At 35.9% G+C, this 22,183-nt stretch overlaps 1 protein-coding gene across 1 annotated transcript; it reads right to left on the bottom strand.

The window, feature by feature from the left end:
- Positions 1–368: 368 nt before the first annotated feature.
- Positions 369–20,508, bottom strand: LOC107289067 (apoptosis-stimulating of p53 protein 2). The gene is made up of 4 exons (XM_015818131.1): positions 20,488–20,508; positions 5,591–5,738; positions 1,625–1,738; positions 369–547 (listed from the first exon to the last, which is right to left on the bottom strand). Exons 2-4 carry the CDS (start codon positions 5,736–5,738, stop codon positions 450–452), a joined length of 360 nt encoding a protein of 119 aa, XP_015673617.1. The 5' UTR covers positions 20,488–20,508; the 3' UTR covers positions 369–449.
- Positions 20,509–22,183: the final 1,675 nt, after the last annotated feature.

The following is a 22,183-nucleotide window of genomic DNA, read 5'->3' on the forward strand; positions in this document are numbered from 1 at the left end:
GTTTCAAAATATTTTTTGTCCTTGAATCCCAAGCGCTGCTGCACAGCACAACTTCCTAATTCCTAAAGGTTACGGCCCACTTGTCTGTACAAGGAACTGATTACATAGTTCTAATTGAAAGATCAGTCTCTTTGTCTGTTGTAAGCAATTTGGGATTGCTTAGTCTGAGTAAAACTAGACTCCCTTTACAACAAAACTCCAGGGTGACAACATAGATATTGCCATGAATTTTTTTTGGGTAATAATATGGATTCTCTCTTTTTTTTCAAAATGCCAATCTAGATTACAGTCCTAGAATTCTCTGTGAATTCCATTCAACCTGCTTTGTTGAGGTTGGCCAGAGGCTACCACCTGTTTGATTGCTTTAAAACACTGTGTGAAATGTTCTGAAAATAAGACCTCTGTAAACTTACTAGAATAAATTATGTGCTTAGATTTATTTGAGAGTACTAACTGAAAATACTTACTCCATTCTCCATTCTCCTTTCACCTGGCATTTTAATGCCATTTCTCTTTAAACTTGGATCTTGCATCCGTGGCCCACTCCCTTTATTAAGTAAAACACAGAAAACACCACTTTTAAATAACAGAATTTGCTTAAGTATAGCTTTTCTTTTATACAGCTGGAAAATTGAAGTGGTAAAAGAATCAAATTGTTTTACAATTTTAAATCAATGCTTAAATAGTAAATAAATACAAAAATACATTCAAAATTCACATCTCTAAATCAGTGAAGAATGCCTTGTCAAGTTTCTGTTGAATGGCTGATTATGCAACAAATTCATTAGATTTCTCTGAAACACTATATAGAGATAAATAAATAAGAAAAGGTTTTTTTTCATGAAAATTAAAATACACAAGCCACAGAATAAACAACCCAGCAATTATGTAAAATAAAAACAAAAGGACTGGCTTATAAAAAATAGTGACACTTATGCCATTATAACATAACTATTTTGCAGTTGTGACAAGAATTCAAAGATATTTGCTTATCAACCAAATTCCAGAAAAAAAACATCTCTCACTGATTCATTCATTTATTCAGTCAGTCAATTTAGAGGCCATTCAACTCAACAAGACTCTGTGCAGCTTATAACATTAAAACCAAGAAAACAATAAAGCAGTGAGAATGAAGATTATATACATCCAGAAGAAAAAAATAGTTAATTGAGTCACATTCTACAAGGGCTGAACACCATTCTGGCTCTTTAATTTTATATATTCAGTTAGTTACTTGATAAATAAAAGAATGAACAATGAATTTAAAATGTTGACAACTATACATTCTGTTCATTTACTAATATGTTACTTCCCGTCCATTATATCTTTTCTCATTTTCTTTTTTCTTTTGTGTAATCATTTATTTTACTCTTTAACTGTTTTAAAATAAATTTATTTAAAAATAAATCACTTTATCCAAGACCTATGAGTATAGCCAATGCATTTTTTGAAGATCATCAGGGTGGGAGTGCACGATTCTCTGGGGCAATACTGTTCCAAAGGGCAGGGACAACAACGCTTCCTAGCTCCAGATAGAAGGCACTTTTTGGTCAAAAACACCTGGAGTGTACTCACTCCGCTCAATCTTTCAGGATAGGATAGTCTCCATCATTTTAGCTCTTACCAGTTTCTCGAGTAGGAGGTCGTTCATGGCGAAGAAAAAAGCGAACCTCATTTCTTTGGACTCCATAGCGCTGCAGAAGATCCAACATACGCTCGTTATCAGCTACAGGGCGTTCTGAAAAATAGAAAGCAATTTTGACGTATTTTCTCAATTGTGCTTTCCATGCTAAGCATGTGTTTCCTGTTTCATCAACACATGTTCAGTCACCATGAATTATTTATCTGATTTATCAAAATGCATTTTGACAAATAATCAGTGGTGGGATTCAAATATGTGAACAACCGGTTCTCTGTGTGGATACTGCTTCCGGAAGTCCATTCTGGGCCTGGGCAACAAAAAATTAGCTATTGGTTCTGCCAAACTGGTGCGAACTGGCTGAATCCCACCACTGCAAATAATATTTTTATGTTTAAATGTTGTAGCTTCATCCTGCAAATACAGATACCAGAAGGATGTCCCTCAAAAAGATAGTAAAAAAAATATGGGGGCCATACACAAATTGAGTTCTACAGAAAGTTCTATAAAACCAAATTGTTTTTCCAAAGCCAAAGAAATAGGAAACATGGAGACATCTAACAGCCATGACATATTTGTCAAATACAAACATTAACAACATTATTAGGAAAATCCAACATTTTATGAGTAATCTGAAAATGAAAAGAGACACTATTCCAGCCTGTCAAAGGCACAACAGAAGTCTTTCTATTACTGAAACCAAAGTAAGATATATCCCAATTAGAAAGACTGATATAACTTTATAAACACATCTATGGGGATCTACTGTCTTCTTTTAATACTTTCACCTCTCCCCATTAACCCTTGTAAAATTCCAAAAAAATGTCCCAAAAGCTATAGTACTACCTCATCAAATAATATTTTCTAAATTTATTTATTTAGATAGGGCATCTACAAAAGTCATGCAATCACTGGTGTATAAATTTCAGTTAAATAAAGCATCAGCAAATGTGTGTGTGTGTATACAATATAAGAAATAAAATATTAAATTAAGATAAAACCATAATAAAATCACCATAATATAGAGCCACAGAATTGAAATGGAATACTGTAGAGATGTTATAATTCAATATCTGAGGAAGTTAACCATCTAAGGGCTCCTGGTGGTGTGGGTGCGACAAGATCATCCCAGCTGCCTTGAAAATTTCCTGAGGAGACATTCTTGAACTATATGTATTATAGTTTGTTCCAAAGCACCACAGTCACATTGTGGGCTCTCGACCGTTCCGCACTTAAAGAGCTTTGCCTTTCTGACATGGCCTGTCCCGATTCTATTCAGGTGTTTCCATATTTTTCAGGGCAACTGCATTCCTGGAATGTTAATTTTACTAGATAGGTATTTAGATATTTAGACATTTTAACTGGAAAGAAAAAAGACTACTGTAAACTTTGAGACATAGTGTTATGTCTATAGCTCAAACAGGAATATATATTTCCAATGGGGAGTTATAGTTCTTTGGTAAAGTGAGGGTTTAGCTTATCAGACATTAAATTTTAATATACTTCAGTAAAATTAACTGAAGTTAAAGAATGCCTATATTCTAACATTCATTCTACTTAACAGTCTTGGTCACAGTCATAGCCTTCTACTATCAAGAACTACTGGCCTAACATGATTACAAATGACAATCAAGATACAAGGTCAGGCTTATGAAAGAACTGAAGGCTCTGCTGATACTACTAATTTAAAGTTACATAACACCTAAGCCTGCTCCTATAGATTATCGTACAATGAAATTGTTGTTTTGACAAGACAAACTAATCTGTTCTTCTGTGACAAGCTGAATAATTCAGCATGCCAGCACAACACAATAATACACTATGCTCAAATAGTCTTCATTCATTACCACACTACAACATAGTTTAAAACTGCTAGACTGGGATTAAGCCAAATATTTTACTTATGAGTTATTTTTAAAGATTTGCAACAGATACAAAAAATACGAAGTGACGTTTTCTCTACTTACTTCACATAAGAAGATACATAGGTAGTCCTCGAATTATAACCACAATTGAGCCCAGAATTGTTATTGTAAATTGTTGCGGTCATTAAGTGAGATGTCCCCGTGATCGCCTCGCTTAACAACCACAATCCCAGCTCCCTGTTAAGGCTGTTAAGCAGAGCACAGGGTGCCTTAAAGGGTAGGCTCAGGCCCATGCTTGCAATGCAGCACATCCCCAGCTCACCTGTGGCCTGCACTGCCCCACTCCCTGAGGCTCCCCTTGCACAGCTTCCCACCCCACTGGGTCTTGGGTCTCCTCCCCACCATGTCCTGCCTTGCTCTGCTTACCTCTTTCAAAGATTACTTTCCAAAAGAACACCCCAGCCAATGCAATATGTGACCTTCCACAGAGGTCACCTCATTCTGGAGGTGGGTGCCATTCATGTGATCTCTCAGAAGGGCACCCATTTCCAAATCGCATGTTTCTGGGGTGTCACTGAGTTTTTAATAGGCCTTGAAATATTTGTTCTCCATGAATTGTCCAATCAATTTTTAAAGCTACCCAAATTAATGGCCATCATTACATTTTACAGTTATTTCTGATCCCTATTCCCAGCGTTTTGAAAGGTGGTGGGGAAAAAAAAATATCCCTGTCTACTTTTTCCATGTCATAGATGGTTGAATCCTACCTTCCACCAGCTGGCTCTCTTTTTAAACTACAAACTCCCAAATAATCTAATCTTTTCTCATAAAATACATGCTAAAGACCATTCTGGTTGTTCTCTTGTGCAACTTTTCCAGGTCTATTATAGCTTTTTCAAATCTATGACCAAAACTGTACATAGTATTCTAGATGTGGAATTATAGATTTGCATAAAGTAAAAAAGGTTTACAATGTTTAGATTTACTTTGAATCTTTTTCCATCCTTTATGAACCCATCCGTTGAGTACAGAAAACGTAAGCCCATCAGTGGATACAGTATATGAAGTTAGAGGAGTGGGGTTTTTTTTGTCCAAATAGATATTACTCTGCACTCATATAAATTGAATTGTATTTTTTATTTGGTTTAGCATTCATCTGGATTAAAGGTGAGCTTTTCATATTCACATTTGCATTGCAGCACCCTAATAACCTTTATTGGACATGAGCTTTATGGGTAGAGAAGGAAGCTTGTTTCATAGTTATGGAATGCTCTTCTTAGGAAGGTTGATGTATGTTACATCCATTTTGCTATCTTAGAGATATTAGGGGGAAAAAACCTACCTATTCTGGTAATTTAAGACATGTAGCATTTATTTATTTCTAGAAAGGAAAAGTTCCCCAATATTATAGAACTTGAGGGCGATGTGCTATGTGTACAGTCAGGGCTTTTTTTGTCATAGAACGCCCAGAACGGAGTTCCGGCACCTGTTTTGGATGGAACCTTGTAGGGTAGGCAAGGCAGGTTGTATGATGCGTGTGAGTTCTGGCACCTTTTTTTTTTATACAAAAAAAGCACTGTGTAGGATAAATGCTGCCAATGGGATAAATAAGGATAAATGCTGCCAATGGGAAACAGAAAAGAGTAGAGAGTGCTTTATATTTGTATCAAAGATGCATAGAAAACCTTATCTGGAGAAGAATCTAGAACTGCCAGCTAAAATAAGATTTCAACTCAGATTGCTAATGGATTCAGACTCCCATAATATCGAAACAGATTATTCACAACCAAGAAAGCATTTTTTCTAAAAGTGTCACAAATATTGAATAGTTTATGATCCTTTACATCAGGGGTGTCAAACTGCCGGCCTGCAGGCCGGTTTCATCATACCGGAGCCGCGCCCACCCCATTGCCGGCAATGGCAAAAAAGCTCCGATACGTCGTGCGACGTCACATTACGTCACGAGTTTGACATGTCTACTTTACATGATCCTGTAATTAACTATATTTAATTAAACTTGATTTCAGAATAGAGATAATTCTATAAATGGCCACGCAAGTAAGTAAAAGCATCATGATATACATACCTGACCCACACCATACTTCAGCCAGGTGACATTCAGTCTCACCAGGCTCTTTGCATAAATCTACTATATCTTTGCAAGTAGTTTCTGGAGTGACTGGTACTTCTGTGAAGTGTTGTTCATTGTTAGTGAGGTACACTGTAAGAAACATCTGGAAGAGAACAGTTGTGTTCTATCAGTAACATTCATAACCTAAATTACAGGTTCTAATGTTTTGCTCATATATAAAATATTTCCCATTAAATATATATCCTGATGCACACTGATGATGTTGGAAAAACCATCAGTCACCTCATTTTGCTAAATATTAATTCCTCTACCAAAGGTTTAGGAAAAAATACAAATGTTATGTAAATACAGCTGCATGATTTCACTCCTCTTACTGCCTTTTCAAGTCAGAGTACAAAACACAAATTCTGCATAGTAGTTTAAATTTAAATATATATTTTAGACTTTGAAATGTATATAAGGTATCCTTGTGGTATGCTGACCAAGAATTTCAGAAGTTCTGCAATATATAAAGAATATGGATACTGGTTCTAGCCTACAAAAATTCAGATGACCATTAGATTGTCACCAAAGTGTTTGAAAGCAATATATGTCTCTTCTATCACCTTGTGTTCATTCAGTTTGATGCTGCCTATACCCAATAGCCCTGATCTACAGAGCACTAGGTTAGGGAAGATTACTCTAAGCAACAGATGATTCACAGTTTATTCCATTAGAATTAATTAATTCAAAAGAGAGAGAGATAAAATGTTTCTTTTTAAACAAGCTACTATATTCTTGGTACCTAGAGTCTTTTAAATAATTATGGTGAGTTCTCCTTCACAGTAGCTTGTTAAACTATGGGGCATATTAAGTGAGTATCTATCCATCTTATAATCATCTTCCTATAAATCTATCATGGGTTAGCTATAAAATTATGGATTTTTACAACTGCATTTCTATATATGGTAATAATAATCCAACTGTACATTAACTTATGCCAAGTCTTATATATCTTCTACTTTATTAGATTTGGAACTGATCAATAACATTTAGGGTCTAGATGAACAGTAAATTTTTACATTTTTTTACATTTGAAAACAGCTAATGAACATAAACTACAGTTTATTTTGATATTTTAAAAAATTAAGACCAATTCTAGTCACAATGCTTAACTATTGACTTCAATATCAGAGGTAGCACACATCAATTGTTGGGAATACAAGACAGAGATGCTGTATTCATGTTGGGAACATAAGACAGAGATGCTGTATTCATGTTCTATTAAGTATAAGCTTCAACATTATGAAACCACCATTTTATTAGGTTTGATCATATTTAGTTTGGTATTTATCTTCCTTACTTGAATCCACATTATTAAAAATACACATTATTAAAAATGCTTGCCCTCACATTGCCTAAATAACTGCCTGTCCATGTGCCAATTACATCACTGCTGAATACAGACCTCAGTAAAGAGGAGCCTCTAGGACTGGAATAAAGAGTATAATAGGAAAAACAAGTGGCCATAAGAAAGTACAAATTAAAATGGGAAACATCCACATTAAGGGTATGCATGTGAGCTAAAAAGGTAACTTTTCTTTCAAATTGAGGTCAACTCTTGCTGACCTCACAGACATGCCCATGTGATTTTCCTGCCAGTAGTAAAATTAGTTTGCAAGCACTTTCTTCTGGGATTTTTTCCCTCAGTTTCGTAGTTTACATTACAACCCTGATATTTGTTGGAGATCTCGCTACTTCCCTCTACTAACCAGGCCAACCCTGCTGAAGTTTCCAAATCAAGAAAAAAAAATCAGCCAAGTGTTAACATATGTTGAGACTAAATGTGCTATTCAATGCAAATATTGTACTGCCAGTTTCCCTGATGTGTTGTTTTGGTAGATTACTTTATTGTTCTACAGAAATGAATGTCCTTCTAAATTCTTAAATTCAAACTCTTTAATTGAAGCTCTTCAACTCTGTGCAATTTTTGTCTAAAACTTATTTAAAATATTTCCTAATCTCAGCACAACCATAACTTTAATCTAAAGTCAAATAATTACAAAGTAAGTTCTTCCTGCTTAATAAAAGTCCTGACGAAAGGTCTCTTTTAAACCTGAAAAGAATGGATTCTAAATGTATTTCAAGAGGAAGTTGATTCTGATTATTAGGATCTAGATGGGAGAAAATTCTGAAATGCGAGGTGGTTCAGTACTTCAAAGACAACTGCCTGATGGGCCACTGGCTTCAGAAGGTGAATCTATAGTCTATGAGCAGTCTCTTTCTAGGCAGTGTTCCTGGTTAATGCCTTCGTTTACTGAGACCCTCCAAGAAAAGAAGTACTAGAAATTATTCCTGGAGCACCAACAGAGAAAGATGAAAGCAAATTCTACCAACATGTTATGTGGCCTTGTTGGCACCTACACCATGACCATGAAGGAAGCTAAATGAAATTATTAATTTTCCCTCTTTGATGGACCACTGTCATCCAGGGGTCCTGTTAATGTTCCTAACTTTCTTTTAGGAGGAAGCCATCAGAGTGATCTTCTGCACAGTTACATGAGCAATTTGTATAGCACTTTGCCAACATTTGGATTTGCCTCAGTCTTGACTCTGAATGAACATTCTGTAGTGATAACCAGAGGAATATCTTATCCTGTGATCTGGGATTTTCCTGGCCTATGCACTCTGAGGAAGTGGACAGGTTGCTCTTTAGACCATCCTCTGTCACATGTATATTAAACCCCTGCCCATCCTGGTTGTTGTTGGAAATGGTGGAGGTGTGACCATGTGGATTCATGTCAATACCTTCATATGTAAAGTACAGCCTCCTGCTGTCTTAAAGGATGCCACAGGCATCCTTTGCTGAAGAGACCATCTCTTAGGCTTGTTGCCTTGGATCACTTTTTCCTGTTCTCCAACCTCTCATTTTTGGAAATGGAAAGCATGAGAAGGACAAGCAAAATAGACCCACTTGACTCTGTTTGGTATAAGATGGGGCAGAGACAAAATCTGTCAACTCTCAAGATTCTAATATTATACTCTAGAGTCTAGAACAATAAAGCACTATTCCTAGATCTTTGTATTGTGTTTCCTCACCAGGTTTCACCAGGCTATAATATTATAATTAATAATTATAATTTCAATCACATATAATTATAATAATTTAAATAATTATCATTTCAACTCATATGCTGCCCAACTTGAAGGACTGACTTAGTAATACTGTTCCTAATATGTGGAATAGATCATAGCACTCTGTGTCATCACAAATAGCATATATAGATAAGCCCCAGGCTGAATTATAAGAGATTATGCCACAAAAAGAATGGAAACTGCACCTGCCAATATCAAGATGTCTCTCCATATAGGCATGCCCAGCCCATAGGTTGTGATGGCTTATGATTACAATCATTACCTACACCAGGTAATATGTTATTTGGTGCTTCCCACCAAAACTAATGACAACTGTAATCCATAACCTATGAAATGAAAATAATGGTCACCCACAGGGAAACCACCCACTATGCTCCTACTGTGGTCTCTATATTAATAACTGGTCATTTCTCTTCTTTTCAGCAGTGGATTTAATAGCTTGTGCATTGTTAAAAGGGAAATGGTTCCACAAATCTTTAAAACTGTCCCAGGCCAGAAGTTCATAAACAGAAGGTCCTCAGCATCAAAAATCCCATTATTTATTTAATATATACTATATTTATTTAATCAGATATTTAATAAGGGATCATCAAAATCAAATAATGTTATGAATGCCTTTGTTATCCTCTTTTTCCTTTGGATCATTATATACTGCAGCATTTAGATTTAGTCTTCTATGCATCTTTGATTTTTTACCAGTATAGGAAGATATTAATATCTGAAAAGGGTAGCTTGAACTACTATATTCAAGTATGTTATTAAGGTTCTCAGAGACTAGTCAGCATGGAAACCAATAGTTAAGAGTGGCTGGAATAGAAACAAACATTAAAACTAGGCAACAGATATCCATACCCCAGCTCTAAAAAAAAAAGCACCAGTGTTGTATTGCTAACATTGAGGCCCAAACAGAAGCTTATTGTAATATTCTGGAGCCAATTTAGGACATAGTGAAAGACCCAATGGTTAATTTCTAGCAATATTATCAGTGTCCTTTAATATCTGCTCCAGTAATAGTAGTATCTGAAAAAATAGTAACCAATTTGATTGAGCCTGTTTGGTGAAAACATGTTGAGAGGAGATTAGTTCCATGAATCAGATACTTGTGAAAAAGAACCAGAGAATCTGAGAGATAGTATCAAAGGAGAGGAAAATAAAATAAAATAAGACCAAGTCCTACTGAATCTGGTAAGAAAGAAATTTGGTAGATATAGGGAATACTCCCAGGCAATGCTGCTGTTGAGGAACTCTATAGCAGGGGTCTCAAACTCCTGGGCTGTGGCCTGCTAGAGGGCCATGGTCCACTGGGAACTGGGCCAACAAAGTGGCGGGCAAACAAGCAAAACTTCATTTGATCATGCACAGGATTTAGGCTGCACGTGCAAAACCATTCCCTACCACCGTCCAAAACACCTAAGCTACCGCCAATCTGTGGAACCAAAAATGTTGAAGACCTCTGCTTTATGGGATGCGTAAATTTCTGCACTTTAAAAATGGAGGGAACACACAGAGATTAAAATGCTTCTTATTCTACAACATTCTAAGTGCTGTGCAAACACAGAACCTGCTCAAGATTCCAATTCAAAATAGACCTTTCAGATACAAAAAATAGCTAACTCTGAAATGCAGAGTTACAATGACATCTCTTTCATCCTATATTTAAAATACCAGAGAAACTACTATTTAGAAAATGAAGCTTTTGGTGTGTGTTTTTAGAGTGGCACAGAATATTTAAAAAATACATTAAGAGGAGAAGATAATATAAAGAAAATATTTTCCAAAACATCTTTAATTAAGGCAGTAATGTCCATTTATCTATTAAAAAAAGCCTAATCACTAAATATTTTTCCATTCTCTTCATAAGCTAAGGAAGCATTTTTTTATCCTTCACTCCCCCTATGCAAAAAGGATATCAAACCTGTGCTTTTCAGAAGTGCTATTAGGAACTAAATAAATAACTGGATGCTGTGACAACTGCTGAACTTGAAAGATGGAAGTGTCAATTCTGCCGTAGGTTAAAAATTAAGAATTTATTGTGATTCAAATCCTTATATGTTCCATGCTACGTTATGGCTTATGAAACAAACTATCTTGAAAAGATGATCAAATTCTATTATCAAATTCTATTTCAACATTATTCCCCCTCATGATTTACAGTACAGATTGTCATAATTTGAACTAATGCTATATAAAATATTGAAAAGTTTAAATGATATAGAATATCATTATTCTATATTTATATTTTATTAATATATTTATAAAGTATATGCAATGTTTTGTAAGAGTTCCTAAAGATTACCCTACTCTACAAAGTCTGCTTCTCACATAGCAGATATGTAAAAACAGAGTAAACATTGCACAAAACAACTATATGTTCTACATTACCATCAACATTTTGTAGCTGTTCTTCTTTATAGGATAACTATCAAGTGAGAAGCTACAAAAGGTTTCATTTATATTTTCTAACAAAAACAAAAAATATTTTAAGTTAAATTGGGGAAAGCAATACAAGATCAATAAGTATGTTATTATACAGGATTATACAGTCATACATAAAACAGTCAAACTGTTTACAAAACAAGAAACCATTTAAATATTTCTCAATATTGTTCAACTTACCTGATCCTGGAAAATACAGATAAAACATCTTATAGGAATCACAAAGAACTTAATACCATAGATATTTTTGTCAGAAATATTTCTTTGTAAAATGTTTTCCTATATCTTTTAGTACTGCTTGTTAAAGTATTTTTGCAATGTTTGTAATTTGCTTAAAGATCAAAGTATAGTACATGATACTAAAACTAGCCTACCAAAAAGAAAATGCATCTTCACATTCTGTAATGTTGCACAGCTCTTTATTTCCCTGCATTAAAGTAAACCTTAAGAGAAAGACAAACTTAGTACTCTCTCTGTCAACATCTGATGGTCAACATACATTTTTGTTTGCTCAGTTACTACAAACAGTTGATGTTGATTTGGCATTCAGCCACAATTGTAAGAAAGGAAACTGTGATGCAAATTAGGTGGAGCACCAGAGGAAATTCAGCATAATTGTTTAAATTATTCTGCTACTGAGTAAGATGAGGGATTTTTCCCCCTTTATTCATTCCTTAAGTAAAGCATAAAGCCCTTAACTCTTACCCTCTGCCATTCACAGTAATCTCCATGACCTACATAACTTACATACAAATTGTAATTAAAGTTTTCTGCTGTTCAAGAACAGAAGAAATATTTTTGATATTCCATAGACAATTAAGATTTATCAACATTCTGATTGTCGTTATTTTATAACATAATCCTGTCTATGTCATCTATAAAGAAGTATTACTAAATCAATAGAGTTCATTTCAAAGTACACATTTAGAATTGCACTTAAGATACTCATGTTAAGCCTTACTTCTAGAAAGTAAAAAAAAAGTGTTAATTTATCAAAGCACAAATTATATTTATATTATCTTCCAAGCAATCGCCATTCAAAGTGAGATGACAAAACATTAACATTTATCACACTTCACAATCACAGCTTTCAGGACAAAACAAAATTATCCTAAGATACCTTAAGGAATAGTTGTCAGATGTTCAAGCTTGTTTTTAAAAAAGGCTGAAGTACAAGGGGCTTTATATTCTAGATCAGATGTCTCCAACCTTTCCAGGTTCAAGGACTGGAGGGAAGGAGAGCAGCTTCAAAACTGATGTGCACATGCGCTCGCGCATGGGGCCACACACACTGGCTCGGCACTAGCAGCCCCGTTCATGCATGCAGCATGCGCTGGCATTGTGCACATGCGTGAATGGCCACAAAACCCCCACGGTGGCTAGCAGCCCATTCACGCACGTGCAAAAGGGCCACGCAAACCGCCCAGGTTAGCAGCGCATGCGCAAACAGGTTGCAGACACCTGCCAAGCACTAGCATTCCTGTTTGTGCCTGCGTGCAAGCGCAAACAGGGCCGCAAGCACTAGCGCGAATGGGGGGAATGTGTGTCCACATGTGAGTGCACCAGCCAGCCATTTCTGCAGCCCACTGGCCAAGAGCCTGCGGCCCGGTCCCGGACCATAGGTTGGAGACCCCAGATAAATGAAAAAGCTAATGGATGCCAAAAATAAGTCAATATGTACTTTATTGATTATAGAAAGGTGTTCAATTGTGCCAATAATATAAGGCTATGTAGTAACTTTAGTAAAATGAGAATGCCAGAATTTCACTGTCCTCATGCAAAATGTTGAGAGAAGTCAGGAAGCCATGGCCCAACAGAATATGGTAAAACAGGGAGGATCCGGGTCAGCAAAGTGAGGCAAGGCTATACCCTCTCTCTTATTTATTCAAACTATATGCAGAATATATATTGAGGAAAGCTGGACTGGAAGAAGATGACCATAGCTTTAAAACTAGAAGAAGAAACAGCAATAATCTGCATTGTTCTGGGAACACTACTCTGATGTAGCTGAAAATGAAAATGAAAATGATTTTTAAACACAAGTAATAAAAGTTAAGGAGCACAATGAAGGAAAAAAGAACAAGACTACAATTTAATATAAAGAATGACAACAGGTATAGTAACCAACTCCAGAACTGACAATGAAAACACTGAAGTGATAACTAATTTTTGCCTTTCAGGACAATCAACAATAAAGGAACCAGCAGTCAAGAAATGCACCACAGATCAGCACTTGGTGGGGGAACAATGAAGTCCTGAAACAGATATTGAGATACATACAAAGGTCAGAATTGTGCAAGCGATGATTTTCGCTGTGATAATCTATGGAACTGAAAGCTGGGCTTTAAAAAGCAGGATAGGAAGAATACTGGCACTTTTAAACTTTGCTGTCAGAGATGACTCTTGAGAATACCATGAAGAGCCAAGAAAAAAAAATGAACACAGAACAAACTGATCCAGACTTCTCACTTGCGGCACAAATTCAAACTACCATATTTTATACATTATGCAAAGACCCAGTCCCTTCAGAAGTCCCTAACGCTGGAAAAGTAGAAGGAAATAAAAGGGGCAACAAAGCAGATGAACTTAATTACAGCTACAGTGAGAGCACCACTGGGAGACCTCAAGGGCCATAGTGGTAACTGAACATCTTGAAGGAAGTCTATCTATATAGTAACAGCAATAGCATTTAGAGTTATGTACTACCCCATAGTGCTGTAAAGAAGGGTTCCCCAACCTTGGCCACTTTATGACTTGTGGACTTCAACTCCCAGAATTCCTCAGCCAGCATGGCTGGCTGAGGAATTCTGGGAGTTGAAGTCCACAAGTCATAAAGTGGCCAAGGTTGGGGAACCCTTCTTTACGGCACTCCCTGGGCAGAAGAATGGAAAGCTGAATCAACTTTGAGTTCTATCAGGATTGAACTCCAGATTGGGGGCAAAGTCGGCCTGCAATACTGCACCTACCCATTGCGCCACCAGGGCTCCTCTATATAGTCATTAATGGTTAACACTAACTTGATGGCACATAATTAATCAGCCAAAGACTAAGATGAACATGATTTTAGAAAGTGAGCAACCTTTAGTATTAAGCAAGAGTACTGCTTTATATGAATAGGATTTGCTATTGCTACTCTCCTCCACCAACTATGCCTCAAATTCATGCGGTTGAGTGGGGTGGGAGGGGAAAAAATAAATTCCACTGACAGAATAAAAGTACTGAATAAAACCGAGAGTCACTGTGATCAAATGTGAAGGTGATTAATAATTATTATTAACAGTAAATTATTACTCTGCTCTTGATTAATTATAAATAATTTATTAACATGTCTCATGCGCCAGATCAAAGTTTGGAACAGCATTAATAGCACCTTTTCGAAGGTTCTTAAAATACGTAATTTCCAAGTACAGCCTTACACAACAATTACAGGTTTTAAGAGTGAAAAATTGTCATAGAGATGCCATGTCACATTTTCTGGTATAATCATATTGCCTTCTTCAGAAGTTCCATATAAGGTAATTGAATTTCTTTTGCAAAAAAATCTTAACGAGTGGCATGAAAATTGTGGAAAGCGCCATTCTAAATCTCAACCCAAATGGCAATATAATTACATTACTGTCCTGCCGCTGACCATAACCGCAAATTTTAAAAGGTGACCACAGCCAATATAAAATTACACAAACCTACAAATGAAGATGTGCACATATCCCAAACACCTCTATATATTCTTTGCGGAAAACCATAAATCAACTTGACCTTCATCTTAATATTGACTAATGATCTCTATCCAGAATGTCATCTTTCAATGAAAAGGAGAAAGCAAATGTATGACATCTTCGAACAGATGTGCATATAACCTCCCTCAAAAGATTCAACAGTAGACCTCTAAATAGCATATGTTGAGCACATACACTGGAACTTGATTCTGCCACATAAATGCCATAGAGTGAAATACTCATCTTTAGATCTATTTTTTGGAGACAAAAAAAAAGGAAGTAAGGGCAAGGTCTCTGGGAAGCAGTCTAAAGCCAGAGAGCTTCCAATCCAGTCTTTCATTTCCAGAGGCATCCAGTACTTCATCTTATAAAAGGGTCATATTTACCTTCTGAAAAATGCAATCTATACCTCTGAGTACTGAATAATATAAAACAGTGGTTCTCAACCTTTTTAATGCCGCGACCCCAACCGGTCGTAAGTCGAGGACTAAACCAGTCATAAGTTGAGGACTCAACCGGTCGTAAGTCGAGGACTACCCAACCGGTCGTAAGTCGAGGACTTTCCCTGCCCGGGAGCACCGCGTATGCATGGTTCCGCCCCCTGCGCCGGCCGAGGCGTAGCTGGCAAGCGGCAGAGACGGAGCAGGCCGACCACCAGCTGGCCCAGCCCAAGGGAGGTAAGGCACCTGCCGGAAAAGGGGGAAAAAATGGCGGACAAAAAAAATGGTGGACAGCCTTGCTTGGCGACCCCCGTGAAATGGTTGACCGACCCCAAATGGGGTCCCGACCCACAGGTTGAGAACCACTGATATAAAAGATTGAACAAGAACAATGTACTTTCAATAAAAACATGGATAATAAGATATTTTTGACTGGTAAATATATTGTAATTTAATTCTTTAAACAGTTGTCTTGTCCGATTATTTAAATAATTAAACTGATTTTATTTAAATGAATGTTACATAAAAATTAAAATTGTCAGTAGAATGTGTGTTATATAATTTACATCACATTTCAAACTTAATATACCAGAACCAAAACTATAGTTCAGATGACTAGCTTCATATCTGATATGTGGTTAAAAACACAGTCAGCATTTTAAAAAAAAAATCAATACTGCTTTCAAACAGAATAAGGTCAAATAAGCAAAATTTTGCAATAAATATAAACTTCTGAGGAGTCATCAATATGGTGAAGGAGACAAAAGTCACTCTACTATACTGGGAGGGGGGAGATGCCCAAATGTTAAAAGTGGTTTGTCAGTCAATCAGAATTATATTTTGATTACCAACAAGCTTTCTACTATAAGTTTGCTTTAAAGAGGTTCCACATTCCATTGCACTGCCCCTCTGAAAGCAGGACATGCTCACTTTCAGGACAAATGAGTGGCTTAAGTTCAGTAAAACTATAATCATATTGGGCCTAATGCATGCTATTAAGAGAACCTCAATTGTTTGATATACTATGTTCAATCCTATAACAAGAAAAAATGGGGTTGGTTCAAATGTTATTATTCCAGCAGGTATTATAAAATCTCCAAGTGCTGATTCTCGCTATAGAAACCACTATTTGCTAATATCCTAAGTGAGTCACTCACTGCTAGCACAGATAATGCTTGCTTAATGACCATTCATTCAGCGATTGTTCAAAGTTACGGTAACATTGAATGAATTTTAGTTATGCCTGGTCCTTAAAATTAAGGCTGTTGCAGCGCCTCCAGGGCCATGTGATCAAAATGAGGGCACTTAGCAGCCCACTTGCACTTAGCATCACAGGGGTACTTCAACTCCCCACACTGGTTATCTCTCCCCCATCTATTGCCCTTTTAGCTGCCCTGCACTCCACTGTCCCTGCTGCCCTTCCAGAGCCTCACAAGCAGGGCAAGCAGAGCCCATGATCTGCAGAGACAACAGAATGCAGGGCTGCCAAAAGGACAGCGATGGGGAGGAGACAGGAGGGTGTGGAGGAGCGGAAGAGGAGGTAGTCCCTTACTTTCACTGGGGTTTGGATTTAGGAGGGACCAAACCAGGAATAGCTTGGATCGGAATGGGTCCTCCCCATAACCAGCAAAAAAAAGGTAGACCTAACAATAATAGCTATAGGGAATGTTCATGTTCAAGATCAATGACTAAGTATACAGACTGCAATAAGTCAAAATATCATTTGTTAATCTTGATAAAGTCAACAAGCATTAGCAAAACATGAGCTTGATTGAAAAAAATTTTTGTTGGAGTAATAGTGCTTTAGATATATAGCATTAGAAATGTGCTTTTCCATGTTCAAAGAGATATAATTCTGTGATTATACCTATCCTAGGATGCCCAGTACTGTACATTCAAGATTCCTGTTGGTTCAGGCCTAAGTCAATTTAGTCCACCATCCTGCAACCCATGGCAATCATTTTCCAGTATTACTATTCTAAATATTTTCAGCTTTGTTACTCACCAAACAGGTTTTTCAAAACAGGAAGCCACAGTTTAAGATACACAGATTTATTCACTTCTTAATATTAATGGAAGCATTCTTTTATGGGAAACGGGGAAAAAACTAACCGCTCTCAAGCCTGTTAAGTATAAATGCAGGAATAATTCTTACGTTCAACACCTGTATTCCAAAAATTAAAAAACATGAAAACTCAAAATTTCAGCCTGTTAAAGCTGTCTCAAAATAACAATAAAAGTAACACTTAACCTAATTATTTACTTAGTTACCAGCCTTGCAAATTTAAAGCTTTAAGACAACACTGCAATATGCATCTACTTATACACTAGAGTATATTCAAGATATCACAATGATATGGAGTAGCTCCTAATTAACATTTATTTCTTTAAAGATTTTTTTTTTCAGAATTGCTTTTCTGTTCACAGATGCTCAACAATAAATGGATGAAAAAATAATAAAATAATTTCATAATAAAAATGCATTAAGGTTGGGATCCTATATCTACTGAACCAGGCAGAATCATTACTCCAAAGTTTACTTCCCCTAAATCAATGTCAAATCATACCACAGAATTACAGAAGACATATTATCAAATCCAATCTCTTCCACAGTACAAGAATTTAAAGCTAAAGCATTTTCTAAACATTGCTGCATAGCTTCTGTGTTAACACATTCAGTCAACTACCTACTACCTCACTGGGAAATTGTTCTCATTATCACATTCAAAGGCCATTTGTGGGCCTTAGAAAGAGAGCCTATTCTGTTGTGGCACCAACCCAATATAATCTCAAACTGGTCAAACTGGCCCTAACCTACTGGCTTTTTGTAAACAAATGGCTTTGCCACTGAGTTGGGAATCCAGGTGTGCAGTACAGCTTGTGCAGTGCCTTTGTGAAATGTTGTTGATTGCTTTTATAGCTTGGCTGCCAATTGTATGATTTTTAATATTTTATATAATACTTTTATATTGTGCACTTTTGTGTTGAACCTAAGCTACCCAGAGCCATATATTTGAGATGGGTGGCTATATCAATTGAATAAATAAATAGCCATTATTAACATACCCTATTTCTACAGTTTAACTAATTTATGTCAATTGGTTTGATTACATGCCTTCACTTTTATAGTGTCAAAAGAAAAACCACTGCCTGCCCAACTGGAAATAAATTCTGCCTTCTGCTTTTCACAATTGCTTGATGGAATACATATCTTCTTGGTTGGAGAAGAATAAAACCTGTAACACTTGAGTAATCCTATTTTCTCTTTATAACTGTTACTGTTTTGTTGCCTTCACTGAACACATAACATTGATTTTTCTCTTTTTGCTGTGAATGTATCTAAATAAGTATGGTTCTTAGCAGCATCTCTCAACAATAAAAGCTCATTTTGAACTTTTGCTTTCCAGACACTAGCTCCAGAATTCCAAACTAATTGTGTTCTTATTTGTTGATTTAGCTTTCTTTCTACTTCTACATATAATTTTTTTATTTTTGGCATTTCAATGAGGATTTTTTTCTGCAGCTACATTGGCTTCTATTGCTGCTTTATATTCCTTTTCCTTCTTGAAATTGTAAATAATTCCTTTTATTAAGAATGTCCACACATCCTGAAGGGTTTTTTTTTTCCATCAGCTTCATTTTTCATGGAATATTGCTCATCATTGCCTATTTTTAAAATCCAATTTTGTGAAGTCCAGATAAAAGCTTGATTATATCCAGTTCTCTAAAATACCAAATAAATACATTTATTTCATATAAAATTGCAACAATCCATACCAGCATGATACATCCTCTCTAATATAAACAAAATCCTGTGTCAAGATCTGCTCTGATATCTTCCTTGTGGCCATGGCAAACAATACAACTTGTTTTGTTACATCATGTTCATCTATATCAGTCAGCAGGAAGTACGCTTTTTTCTTCTAAACTAGACTAATTCAGATGGATTAACAAAGTAGATTGAAACCACAAAAAGTGTCCAGCAGAGCTGCATACTAGCTCCCTTCCTTTTCATTTTGATATAAACAGCATTGTAGTAGAGGTTAATAATCCTTCCCTTTATATTCTGTCAACCGGAAGTAGAAAGGTGACAATTCTGACAGTATTTGCCACTCATTCTAGGAATGAGTACTTACAGGTAAAAAACCAATATGATAGTATTTGCTAAAAGATCTTAAAGACTAGATGGACACTAGATGCTGAGATAGAACTAGCAAGTATTTGGGTAAGCAATTTATCATGAAAACAAATATGGGATCAGCAAGAATAATGGCTATGAGATTAGTACAGCCTATACTCAAAATCTTCCAGGGCAAAACAATCTCACCATTAACATATAGAACCCCAATTTGAATTATCAGTAAACTAGAAGAATTAGAAGAGGTTCAGAATAAATTCATGAGATCATTTTTAGCCTCTTCCTCATATACATCAGCAGCAATGTTGAGGTTAGTAATAGGCCTTCCACCAATTAATATAAGGGTAAAGAAAGCAAAAATCTTATCTTACAGAAAATTGTAAGTCATGCTCAACACTGCCTTCAACAATGCGTTCATGAACAATTTAACATTAATTTATTGGTGAATTTGTGTCTAAAACATTCTTATAATTTTCTCTACACCAGAAACTGTTAAACAACAAATTATCATACCCTATTGAGGTACTATTCATTTTTTAAAGATTTTAGACAGGATAAAGAGTAGGTATGTAAGGTTAAGCTGGTCAAGTACTATCAATCTTTTAAAGTTTATTTACTTGCCTCTCTAAGCAGGATTTTTTTTTTTACATTTTAAATAGTAAGGTGTACTACATGAAGCCCCTTGTAATTATCAATTCCACAAATCTCAGTTTAGAATAAATCCAACAAACAAAATGAATTTTGGAACAAGTTACTTAAACAAGGTTGGCAACTGTACTGCAAATATATTAACTGGGTCCCCACAACCTTTTTTATGGATAGTCAAGAGATGGTTTAATTTAAGTTTTTTATTTCTTTAAATTACTTCCAATAGTTGCCATACAAAACACTGCTTTAGACTACACTTAATTTAAATAACAATTTTTGTGCATCTGTGAGAGAGAATACAGTTCAAGAAGCATAAATCAAACATTCTCTAGGGTACAGATAATTCTTTGGACAGTAGCCATTTTCAACACAACTTACTTCCAAACAGATGCATTTAGAGCAGATCTGCCAGAACTTTTATCACCAACACATCACAATCTACAAACTGCAGTAATAGGCATGGCTTCCATTCAGCAGCAGAATATATATACAATACTGCTTTTTCCTGAGGGTCCCATTTTCAGAGAGCACATGAGACTGCAGTACCAAAGCCTACAATGGGACACAGAGATATTGTCAAAACAAGGATAAAAGCAACAGCAAGGAAAAGATTTAACAGAAGCTGCCTTGATCCAGCTTTGGCAGTTATACCCTCCAACTGAAAACATAAATATTAGCAATACTGAAGAGGGTCCTCCAAATTTCCAGGCACTTTTTCATGAGATACAAATTGCAGAAGGGAATTAGAAAATCCAGTTCTGTAGAGAATCAAGTGTCCTATTTAATGTTCAAGATATTCATCATCCATTATCTAACATGGTGGCAGTACCTAAGAAGTCTTGACATATTAAATAAGCTAAACAATCATCAGTATGATTAGTACAATGAGAACTACCAAAAAATCTCAGGGCAATAGGCTAGACTGAAAAGTCAAAAGCAAAGTAACAGATGACAAGAGCAAATAACTTTTGCATTGCTTTTAAGAAAATTACATGCCCATGTTATCAGTAGATTTCAAGCTCAACTCGATGGAGTTTTCACTTTTATTCTATTACTTCTTTTAAATAATTATTTTACAAATGTGGCTGTTCTACTAATTCTCAGTCTAAAACTATAGGGTTAAATCCACTGTTGGCCATTCACATACCCTACTGGTATGTAGGAATGACCTTTGGAGACAGAAAGAACAGCTACAGTCTAGACAACAGTCTGATAAATGAAATTTGAGTGGAAAGAAGAAGGCTGTGAAAGTCTCTCAGAAAGGACCCTCTTTAGTTTTAGGGAAAGTAAAAGTGAGGGACAGGAGGGGTACATTGAGACTTACAAGATTAATGTTAGCCTTGTGTTATAGTTCATACAAGAAGCACAATAAGGAAGTCTAGCTCTTTTATTATTGTAAAGGTACATTAAGAGAATCTTGTGAATCTGAAAGTACCATTATCTAGGGTGAGGCTCTTCCTCTTGTCTCCCAATGTCATTCTCACATACTATTATATCTACACAAGGTAAGGCACCTGATGTCCATAATTATCTCCTTCCCACTGACCCCCACCCCCCCAAAGTTTCTTCTGAAGGTTGGGGATATTTCCTGCATTGTATGGGATGTAACACAGATGATAGTGAAAGAGCATTTATTATATCCAACCAACATAATTTATCAACTTTAATGAACCATGTACCATAATTGATGGATAAATAAAGAGGGTGGCAGATACTTTTTAAATCCCAATGTTATTTATAAGTAAAGAAATCTTTGGCCTTGGTTTCAGGAGATTGTATACACGAAGTTTTCCAGGCTATGTTATACAAGTGGTTTAGCACTAAAATGCTTTTACATCAGCTGGACATTTTGAAATAGGACCACAGATTTAATTTCATGAAACAATTTGAACTGTCTGCAGTAAAAATATAGACAAACAAAACTACAAATGCCCAACAACTCAACTAACAAGCTGTGAACTGGCTTTTACCTTGTCACTGGTTTATATCTGGAACAACTTTCATTAATGAGTATAGATAGTGAATAATGGAAAATTTTCATAATATTTGAGAAAAATGTTAGCTTTAGTAATCT

Source organism: Protobothrops mucrosquamatus, unplaced genomic scaffold, assembly GCF_001527695.2.
Source record: "Protobothrops mucrosquamatus isolate PMUCROS unplaced genomic scaffold, P.Mucros_1.0 scaffold_3, whole genome shotgun sequence".
NCBI lineage: Eukaryota > Metazoa > Chordata > Lepidosauria > Squamata > Viperidae > Protobothrops > Protobothrops mucrosquamatus.

Excerpts from the sequence above, each read along its gene's own strand:
- LOC107289067 (XM_015818131.1), bottom strand. The coding sequence starts at position 5,738 with ATGTTTCTTACAGTGTACCTCACTAACAATGAACAACACTTCACAGAA. Across the intron at positions 1,739-5,590 it reads TGAAGTATGGTGTGGGTCAG|AACGCCCTGTAGCTGATAAC; the intron begins GTATGTATATCA and ends TCTATTTTTCAG. Across the intron at positions 548-1,624 it reads ACCTCCTACTCGAGAAACTG|GGAGTGGGCCACGGATGCAA; the intron begins GTAAGAGCTAAA and ends TACTTAATAAAG.